Below are 11,787 nucleotides of genomic sequence, written 5' to 3' on the forward strand. Positions count from 1 at the left end.
AACTTTTGAACGGTAGTATTTGTAAATGTGAATGTAAAAAGCTGTTCCTCTGTTGACTTTCCTCTAAAACCAAAAAAATAAAATAAAACAATGGATGCCAACACTCATGTCAATGGATGTCAACTGTACCGTAGTCTGAGAGAAAACTGAAATAGAACAAAAACAAATGTTTCTGTTTGGTGTATTTGGCTTTAGCCCACTAGTGTCTGAAGTGTGTGTTAAGCGAAGAGCCCTTCAATCCTATGATACAGACGGTAGAATCTTGTAGCAAAGAACCATCCAGCTAAAAGAAATAGAAGAGGTTTCCAAGACAACAACAGATCAGGGAGAGTTCAACAACTAAAACACATCTGAAGAACAGAAAAGGATCAGGCAGCACTATTGCACTGTAGCACAGTGCCACAAAACATCCAGCATAAACGCATACAGCACTCATTTTGTACGTAATTTGTAATTCACTGCGGAAGAAGTAGTCGAATGGTGTATGGTGAATGGAGAGTATGCTGGTTTATTGTTTCCCAGTTGCTCTCTGGTGTCTGGCCGTACTTTCTCTGTCTCATGCGACTCATCAGAGTGGTTAGAAATAATACCCACAACATCTGGTTGGCCCCTCATGCCAGCCGGCAGAAGGCCAGTCAATTTGCCATGCTCCTGTGCCCCCCTTCAGCTGGCCAGATGTCGACTAATGCAACCTCTAGAATAGCATTTACAATTTACACCATCTGCGACCCTCAATATTAAAGTATTTGCTGTAATCAAGTGTGAAAACTTGTGAAAAAACCCCAATTAATTTTCCATTGTGACCATTGCTTGCCAGTGCTTTTGGCATTAACATGTTTTGACATTAGCAGTTCAAACGGATTCGATTAGTAGCACAGGAGAGCCTGGCTGGAGCTCCAGAAATCCATGACTAATGATCTGCTTCCTAGTGAATCACCAAAGAGAAAACTCACAAGTTGCGTTGATGGGTCGATGAAACAGGCCTCAAGCAGTTTAAGATATTGTTAAATGTTAATTTGGCTGACTCTGATGGGAGGTATCCCAACTGCTATGTGCTTAAACAAAAGAGAGCGCACTGAGAAAAACTTCTGAGGGTGTTAATAGAACAACAGATTCTGAGACAATGTTTAGTCTTCCTGAATAATGCTCGCCCACAAAAGATAAGTAGTACCCAGAAGTGTCATAGTCATTCAGATGCATGTGCCCCCTCAAGTGGATTTTTAATGCAACTTCCAAAAAAATGGCATCTTTGATAATGAAGTTGAATGGTTATTGTAGGTAAAAGAAAAGAAATCACCCACTCGGACTGTTGGTCTAAGTTTATCTGTACTATTGAGTTTCGCCAAACTCGCAAACTTGCAATTTTGCTTCATTTATAAAATGTGTTTAATACACATACATAAATATATGTGTAGTTAAATTAGGTCTGGATTTGCCCTTCAAATACGTGAGTAAATAAATAAACAAATAAGTCAATGATTGCATGACGTCACTGGAAGCATCACTTTTATTTTAGAATGAAAACATTGTGATTTACCTCTCATTTCTGTTGTTTATTTCTCTTTCTGTACTACTGGACTAACACTTCCTGCTCTAATATATATATACTGTATATAAAAAACTGCAATGTTGTGAAGAGCATTTTTTCTCCTTTCTTCTTGTCATTTTGGGCACCAGATGAGCCAGGACTGACACTGATTTGACTTAAAATAAATAAATGAATAAATAAAATTAAATGAATAAATGAACAAACAAACAAACAAACAAACAAATAAGGTAGGTATAGGTACATGGCGCCTCTGGAAGCATTCCTTTTATTTTAGAATGAATACATTTATGCAAAAACCTACATCTCATATCTGTTGTTTGTTTCTATTTCTGTCTCTTTGCTTTAGAGGGTGCCCAAATAAACAGTGTGGGACCTGGCTCATCTATGATGCAGGCTATGACACAATATCCTGCCCTTGGACAAGTACCTGTAGCCCACCCCTATGAACCATCTCAACCTGGAAAGGAGCTCAACAAGTACGCTTCGCTCAAGGCTGTGGGTAAGACGGCCATGCTTAAATGTGCTTGTATGTAGATTTTATTTACTAATCATGCTCATTATTAAGAAAATAATATTTGAAACTCTTCAGTGTGATTACTTTCTGCTAGAGTTCCTAATCGTGTGGTCTTGACCTGAGATGTGTTTGTTGTACTGGCAGGCCATGCTCTGGATCTTAGATGGTCTCATATTGGTCTGGTCTTAATTTAAATGTTTTAGGGGCATTTGCACTTTTACAGCATGTTCTCCCAATGCATGGTCACAGTCCTTCATTTTTTTGCAAACACTGAGCTCAATTAATTTATAAGAAATTATATATTCAGATTTTGATGTCAGGAGAGCTGCTAACTCATTTTCCTCTGCCAGTAACAATGTTATCCATGTCTATCAATAGGGCTGAATAGTAATTGATTACATGTAATCTGGACTACATAATCAGATTAAAAAATAATAATAATCAATGAATAAATCAATTTGTAAAAAATTAGATTGTAATTAGATTATATTGCATTTTAAAATTCTTATAATCAGATTGCAGTTACTTTTTATGGATTTGATGATTACATGCTAGTCACACATCATTTTGATCTAAAATGTGTACTTGAAGTTTTTTTATTTCAATAAATTCTCTGATGTTGGTTAATGGTTACGAGCAAATAAAGTATTTCTATTTTTAGTGTTCAAGTATTGCTTTTATAAATTTACATTTTTTTATTATTTAATTCATTAGATACTCACAGCCCCCCTGCAGGTTCTTAACAAATTTCAGTTTGGAAAAATCCTGATGTTTAATGCACCTTATACTGTTGATAATAAAGGATAAAATATATTTTCTCATTCTGTTTTTTATATCAACATGGCACAAATATTCCTATCCAAAACTATATGATAGACCAAAAGTAATATATAAGTAAATAAAAATAATTCAGAATACATTGCCTAAAATGTGTAATCTGTTAGATTACAAGTTTTGTCAAGTAGTTTGTAATCAGTAATGGACCAGTTTGTATTTTCTTCTTATTAATTAATTAATTAAATAAATAAATACATAAATAAATAAAATGGCAGAAGGATTCTAGAAGGATTATTTAATTTTAATTAATTAATAATTTAATTATTTAAGTTGTGTTTTACAGTGGTAGCATTTTAACATAGTCACTTGTTACTTTTCACATCAATTAGTCTGGCATCGGAGTGAAGCCTATCAAAAGACTTCTGTGAGATGACATCTAGCAAACAGCAGACAAACAACCAGCCGAAACAGCAACATGTGATGACAGTCATTCTCTGAGGCTTTCAGCCACGGATGAAACTGCTCAGTTGTTAATCCACTGAAGTGCTGTTTGTGCAGACTGATCACTGGGAAAACAAAAAAAGGACAGTTTGTAAGAGGAGAGGAGCCCAGGAGACAAGCCACATAGGTCGTGGAGCTGAAGCGTCTGAGTTCAGTGTACTACCTTCCTCTGATGTGCATTAATCTCAGCGTATTGATGTCAATGAAAGAGATCAGTTCTTCTCTCGTCCGGCTGCCTTATTTTGCGGTTGGCCTCCTGGTATGAGCTTTTAGATCTGAGGTTTGCTGCGACTCATTGGGGTGTCAAGGCTGTTAAAAAGGTCAACTGAAGGATATTTAATTAAAAGTCTAAAATGTCATGCTGAAATGAGGAGGACTTCAAGCAGAGTGTCAGTCCCAATTAAGGCCTGGCTAAATTAGAAGGTGATACTCCGTTAGCAGCATTGCATGGATGTTATGAAAATGTTGTACCACAAAAAAAAGAAATGATTAGTGATGCCACCTGGAAACACATTAGAATTGTTTATACTCGGTTGTCTGATCTGATCCTAGCAAGTTGTTTCATGCTGTCAAATGTTTGCAGCAAAAAATATTTACAACTCCTTCGCAAAGAAGCTGTTTGAACATCAATGTTGATGCGGTTGAATTTGTTGCCTGTAAACACATATTGTCAAAAATAACATTTACAGTAATAACAGTTGCAAAGTGAGTGTGAAATGTTTTTTTTTTAAGTGCACAATAACTACAGATTCAAAATAGTGGTTTCAGCAGACAGTTCAAATCCCAAACCATCTTTTGGTAGAGCAAAAAGCTGCATTTTTCCATTTAATGATGGAAGCAATCCAGGCTAATTTGCATTCAAATAAAAACACATTTTCTTGAAACAAATAGAAACCTTAGGCAAAAAGAAGCATTAGCATGTTGACAGCACCAAACAGCCTAACTACTTTGGTCGCCATTCACAATGGCAACTTAAAAGCTCATCTTATAAATATGTGAAGCACTCTTAAGCATCGACATTCAATTCATTTTTTGTAAAGAAAACATGAGACTTTTTTTTCAACAGTGCACTAAATTGATTGAATTTGTTCAAATAAAGAAAACAAATAAATGAATACACACAACTATTTTTGAAATTATTATTTACTCACCTTCATGAAATTCCAAAAATATCAAACTCATGCTTTATACTCTGAAGTTTTTTGCTGATGCACAAAAGCTGCATTTATTTGATCAAAATACAGTAAAAACGGCAATGTTGTGAAATATTATTACAATAAAACTGTTATCTATTTGAATATATTTTAAAATGTCATTTACTCCTGTGATGTTGAAGCTGAATTTTCAGCATCATTACTCCACCCTACAGTGTCACATGATCCTTAAATTATCAATGTTGAAACTATCAAGGTTTTCAATTATCAATGTTGAAAACAGTTGTGCTGATTAATATTTTTGTGGAAACCGTGATATGTTATTTCCAGGAATATTTGATGAATAGAAGGTTCAGAAGAACAGCATTATAGAAGTCTTTTGCAACATTATAAATGTCTTGATTTTTGCTGTCACTTTTGATCAATAACCATTGCTTAAAATAATTAATTTATTAAAAAAAGTCATTGAAAACATCACTGTATGTGTGAAGATCTTTCAAAAATGAGAAAAATAACTAGTTTAGAATGACATGGTGGTCAATAAAAAATGGCATAATGTGAACTGTTTCTCTACAAAAACATCCAGTTTTTTAGATGTCTGTAGGAGGAAATGGTTGTGTCAAGTATTTTTTTAGAGAAAAAACAGCTCATTTGGGAAAAACAAGTTATAACCCTTGATCTATTAAATGTGTAATTATCTGGTACTTATGAGGGGAGGGAAAAAAAACGCAAATCAGCAATCAGGTTGTTTTTTTTTGCATCTGACTAATGAAGTGTTATTGAATTTTCCTCGCTTTTGCTCTTCTCTCTCTCTTTTCCAGCTGAAAAAGCAAACGAAAACTTCTACACTAACAGACGACACCTAGCCGACCTGGCAGCGAAAGGCACTCTTCCCATGCACTCGGTGAGTCTGGAGCAGGAGCCCACCAACCCTTACAGCCCCGAGCTGCCCTGCCAAAAGCAGAACGGACACAAGTCCAAAAGCACCAAGGTCCACAGCTCCCACCCGCTAGCTTTTGGCTCGAACACCATCGCCAACCCTGGCATGCTGAAGGGCTGGGAGACCACAGAAACGCTGGGCCGCCGGCACACATACGCCCCCAAGAAGCACAGCGCCACCGTGGAGCAAGTGAACGAGCTGACATCTGCCCACAGCCAGCACTACCTGCCGCCACATCCGTACTTTGTCACCAACAGCAAGACTGAAGTGACCGTGTGAACGGGGCCGCAACGCCGGGTTTATCGAGCCCAGGCCTGAGTGGATGCGTGGATCAGCGAACGGGGATAATAAAGGAAGCCTGATGGAGGAAGACGTGTGGATTAGGATCCCGTCCTGCTGGAAGGATTGACCGAGCGAGCGGTCTGGCTCGAGATCTGCATGGCTGTATGTGTGCTGTTTGTCTTTGAGCGGCTGTGCATGGTACAGGCGTGCATTGGCAACATTTGAACAGGAAAACGTGGAACTCTTTCTGTGTCCTTTCCGTCACAAACGAATAATCTGACCTGTAGTGATGAGTTTGTCACAAGGCCACCCGTCAAAGTGATGAGGACACATTCAAACCCTAAACAATCAAACTTACTACTGCAGATGATGTTTCGCAGCAACCTGAAAGCTTGTGAGAAAGTCGCTTAAGAAACACTATCCTGTTTTTCTCAGAATCTTGTACATAACAGAATGGACGAAATATGTCCAAGGCTTCCTCGGATAATCAAAGAACATCTATCTGGAAGATAAAAAATGATGTGAGGACAATCGTGTCTCAAGTTCTTCTCATCTCACACTCGAGATTTCCAGAGCGTGTGCACCAAAAACCTGTAGCAACGTAACACGCTATATCCTGACAAACTCTGGGCTTGTGCCTTTCCAACAGAAGAACTCATTATCTAAGAGCTCTTGTGCTTTTCAGCGAGCACATGGGTGTTTCTTCAATAACAAAGATGCATAAAATATAAACAAATCTATTGTTTACGGCTGTCATACTTCAGTAGAAAATGTTGATTGTCAGTGTTCTTAAATACACATTTCCCTTCTGTTTCGCCATTTTTCTTTGATGTGTTCACTTATTGTATGGCCCTATCTTTTAGTGCAACTGTAGACTGTAGACAAAGGAAGTACTGTAGGGTTAATGATAGACATTCATTATTTTTCAATGTTAGGTATGATAAAAATGAATGGTTCATTCTGATACCGAACAAGATTGTTACAACACTGCCATTGTTGCGTACCGAGTATTTTTGGTATTGAAAACTGATTCAGTAGTTTCTTTTGTCTTTAGCATCATGATGTGAACCATTTCAATTAGCATAAGGGCAAAAGGCTGCATTCAATTTCGAAACCTGAGTGTTTTGTCATCCACATCCAAATTATCCCAAGTATCTGGCTGTGAATAATGTGGGTCACATAAACTTTAATTGCTGTGAAACAAGTGGCTTTATCTCAGTACACTTAAAATGTTTTTGACCTAAATCATTTACTCACCTAAACCGAGATGGCAAATTAGCAGGCTAACTCATAGTGAAAATAAAAAGACATTTGCATATTTAGTAGTACAGCTTTCTGCAGTGTCACACATTTTTATTTCGCAAGTAGCAAACTCATTCTCAGTATTTACAATATATAGTAGATGTAAGGGGTGATCGCACTGGATTTTGTGTTTGTATTCTGCTGTTTTTAAGTTTGGTGAACTCAGGCTTGGATATCTGTATAGTGATGTTTGACCATTAGAGGATCTAAATGTTACAGACTGACCTGCTGCATACTTCACCTTTAAGGTAGTTCAACCAAAAATAAAAATCTGTTGAAAATTTACTCACCCTAAGAGCATCCAAAATGTACAGTAAATGAGTTTGTTTTTGGAGAAATTTAGCATTATATTTGGATTCTCTGCAGTAAATGGGTGCCGTCAGAGTCCAAACAGCTGATAAAAACATCACAATAATCCACAAGTAATCAACACAACTCCAGTCTATCCATTAACATCTTGTGAAATGAAAAGCTACAAATATTGCTTTCTCCAGAAATCAGGTGAGAAATATGCTCTGATCAAGGACCGTTTTTAAGCGATAATAAGATTTTGATTTGAGAGGACAACAGCGGATGGACTTTTTCACTGAAAGAAGCGTTATTATGGATTATGGACGTGTCTTTTATCCAGAAGCGACAGTTTACAGTTAAAATTGTTTAATTATGGACTTCACTTTCCAAGACATTAATTGATTGACTGGAGTCTTGTAGCTTACTTGTGGATTATTGTGATGTTTTTATCAGCTGTTTGGACTCTAATTCTGACGGCACCCATTCACTGCAGAGGATTCATTAGTGATCAAGTAATGCAATGCTACATTTCTCCAAATCTGTTCTGATGAAGAAACAAACTCATCAACTCAACTCAAACTCATCTTAAATTTATGGACAATAGTTTCTACCCTAATACACTACACAATGCAATGTGTAATTCAAAATGTGGGTGAAACACCTATAAAAACAAATGAATACAGATCACATTGGGCTTTATATTAACAGATTTTTCTTAAAGCGATAGGCTGCCACAGATACGATGGCAACTTTTCAGGACACATATCCAAGTGATATCTGTCAGCTAGTGACATTTTAGGTGTGGTATGTCTTTTACTGCACAATTAAATGTTTTAAAGCACAACAAGAATGAATTATTACCCTTTAGTGAAGCCATTTGTACAAATACTGAAGTCGGCTACACAAATCTCCTTTGCAAGTTAAATAATGCATTTAAAACATTGAAAATTCCACAAAGTCTGGGGAAATTCAGATTTTTTATTTATTTTATTTTATTTTATTTTTTTATTCCAAACAGAAGCCCTAGAGTGTTCCATCATATCCTTTTGCTCATATTCATTTGCAGGCTTGAAATAATTCTTAAAATCTAGTGTGACCACCCAAGCCACATATTAATAAAACATTTTAAGATCTGCAGATAATAGAGTTGGAATCAAATCATATTGTATGTAAATTTGGGGTTGATTATTTATGATGAGAAATAAAAATCTCTGTCAAGATTTAACAACATAGCAATATCAGTATTGTGTCAAATTTGGGCCTCTGCTGTTATAAGAATTCACTCTAAAGAAAGAAAAAAAAAAAAACACTCCTGGAAAATAATACAAGCCCTGCCTCCAGTTTAACTGCTTGTCTTTTTCATACCATTGAATACTGTCTTTGTGCGTCACTGCCAAACAGCCTGCGACAAACCAATACTTAAGACTGACATAATGGTCGCTGGTCTGTCAGTCACGGAGTCCACTCAGCATCTATTAAACCTGAGTGTCTCACTGCAGGTCACCTCATGACTCAGAGCGCACTACAAGATCACTCACCGGGGGGCACATTTCTTGGAATTAAATCACATAGTGAATATCTTTTCCTCTGAAATCTCTGAACACTGCAGAAATGGATTAGCACAGATAATGTCAAGATTCTCAGTGTAGCTAAAAAGACCTGCACAGCTGGATTCCAGAGCTTTAGTCTGCATAATCTAACATACGAAATTGCCATTGTGATATAGATATCAGGCATGTGGGAAATAATCTAGGTTAACAATTGGGAGAGAATTCACTAAGAATTAATTGCGCACACTGATTAGTTTATTAGCATTGTTTTAGCACCAAATGTAAACAGAATACAGCAGACTCATTTGATGAATTACTGCTCCGTGATTAATCTAAAATGTACACAGTGTCAACTTTGGCAGGCAAAATTGCAGGATTTTGTGAATACGAAGCAGTCTGATAAGCCTTAAGATGCAGACACACTCTACAGTACTTCATTCACACATACGTGCATTCACTTCCATTCCTACGCATGTAAATATGAGTGCAAAGCAAACAAATGAGAATAAGTGTTGCACATCAGATTTTGATTTGGAGAAAATTTCATTTGACCTCTAAATTTGCTTGACAAAAAATGTTTGATCAATAGAAGATTAAATGTTACAAATTGATCTCCTGACTTATAGTTTGCAGGAAAATGTCAGGTAGTATATTTTAACACTTTGAATGCATTATTTATTTATTTATTTTTTTAAATACATATAATTATTTTTTTTAAAACAATTCAGAGTGACATCATATCCTGTTGCTGATATGAATTGCGGTGTCTGTAGCTTTCACATGATCAAACCTAATGTGAATGCATTATGAATTGAAAAGAACACAGGCTTTAAAAAAAAAAAATATATATATATATATATATATATATATAAAGAATTTATAAATTTAAAGCTAATATCTATTTACACTAAGTGCAAATAGTCAATTGTGTTGTCAAAGGCTAATTTCACTAAAATGTGGTCACATTTACTTTTGTTTGGTGAATTACTGTGGTTGAAATCAAGTAATTTATATAGGAATTTGTGAAATTTAGAATTTCGCGTAACGGTAAAAGATTTCCCCAGTGCAGATTTTGAATGGGTTCAGGCTGTTTAAACAAAAATCTGCTTTAAGCTGGTTTAAAAGTGACTTTCATGTAAGCAGTGCATCACTACACTATTGACAATAGACAATGGACCTTTCTGGCTGCGAAAGTTTGAAGAAATTTCACTAATGTGACCATACCTTACCTCTTTGCTAAACCTTTTACACATAGCAACACTTAATGTAAAATGAAAGATGATTTTTGTTGCTATTTACACTTGATGCAAACAGTATGTATTACTAACGGAACCTAATACACAAACGGCACTATACCAATGTAAATAGTAGCCTACCTGGTTAAACTGGATTAAGGTTGGTTAGTCAAAAAAGCTTCTTATGCTAAAATACCTCAAAAAAAAAAAAAAAATAAGTGGCGCAACTGCTTAGTGAATTCATCTCTCAGTGTGCTGAAATTTATGAAACCCCATGTTACGTTGAGCCTACATAGGGGGTAGATTGCTATTTCCACCTCTCATTGTGCCTTGCTGTTCATTAACAGACATTAAGTCTCATTTTGATGTTTTTATTCATACATTTGTTTGCATTTCTCAGTTTTATAGAGCATTGGGTTTGGCCATGTATGAATGCATAGAAAGAACACATAGAGGCTTTTGTCTATTGACATCAGCACAAGGTCTTATTTGTTAGAGACATGATGAACTAGTACATAATAGATGCCGTCTTGAACAGTCAGCTGTACATTATATCACAAAAGGGCTGAATATTAGCAGAACAACTTTAATGCTGTGATCATGAAGGTTAGATGATGAGCGAATGCATTCTGACTCTCAGTGAAAACACATTGACTTGTATAGGCAGATGTTATAAAAGCTGTGCTAAAATGATATTGCCCTTTATTTCGTGTCTTGAAAAACTCCATAACCCCACTGCAATTGATATTGATGTTAGTTTGTGTATTTGCGTCTGTAACTGGTTCATTTTAAACACTCAAATGCGATTTAATTGAATTTCATTTTAAAAAGTAATACCTCAAAAACCCACTGTTGAATTAATTCAATTGTTAATTCTGGACATAGCTATGCCGATGGTATACTATAGTATCAAACTCTTTTATGATATGATATTGTCATATTCTTCACATAAAGCCAGAATAGTTACACAATAACTTGATATTTGTAAGTAGTAGCATAGTAGTTGCTGATGAGACCAAGTTGTCTAGTGCAGTGGTCTATATTGTAAATCACATAGACGAAGCATTGAGGATTACAGTGATACCCGCCAAACTAATATCTGCACAAGATCAAATTATACGTGAAACCTGAGTGTCTTTTATTGAAGGGTTATTTTGTGGTCCAGGTTTATTTGAAAATGTGTCAATATAGTATTCAGTTAGTCAAAATACTGTGTGTATTTCAGTGTGCTCTGAAATGGTGATACAAAACGAGGCATCAAGGGAAACAGAGCACATCTTACTGCCCGTGGATCACATTTAATACACTAAGGTACATTTTTTTTAAACAATGTATTCTATGTAACATTTCTATGTGGAAGTTGAAAGTTTAAGCACTGTTGTACCGTTCACATCACAAAACTTATTTACAATAAATGTCTCTTCTCTATACGCGCTGTGGATTTTTACATTTTATTTATTTTTTTTACTATAAGTGTTTAACATGTAAGATGTCAAATGATTTTAGGCAGATTTTGTTGTCTGGGAGATTGTGAAGATGAGCCATAATGTTCTGATATTATTAGGCACAAAACTGTGTTGTTTCACAGACTATATATTTAAATATGGGAATATCTTATTTTGGCCAAGGGGTAAATGTTTAGCTGGTTAGCAGGGCTTTGTTAGCTCTGTTATTGAAAAAAGCTGTGTGTTC

General features: G+C 35.8%; 1 protein-coding gene across 1 annotated transcript in view; it reads left to right on the top strand.

The window, feature by feature from the left end:
* shisa9b (shisa family member 9b) overlaps window positions 1-9,733 on the top strand; it is a 41,415-nt gene extending 31,682 nt beyond the window's left edge. Inside the window, 2 exon segments of the mRNA XM_058771364.1 lie at window positions 1,896-2,048; window positions 5,317-9,733. Coding sequence (XP_058627347.1) covers window positions 1,896-2,048; window positions 5,317-5,714 — 551 coding nt within the window. The 3' untranslated portion in view covers window positions 5,715-9,733.
* Window positions 9,734-11,787: the final 2,054 nt, after the last annotated feature.

Source organism: Onychostoma macrolepis, chromosome 03 (assembly GCF_012432095.1).
Source record: "Onychostoma macrolepis isolate SWU-2019 chromosome 03, ASM1243209v1, whole genome shotgun sequence".
Taxonomy (NCBI): Eukaryota; Metazoa; Chordata; class Actinopteri; order Cypriniformes; family Cyprinidae; genus Onychostoma; species Onychostoma macrolepis.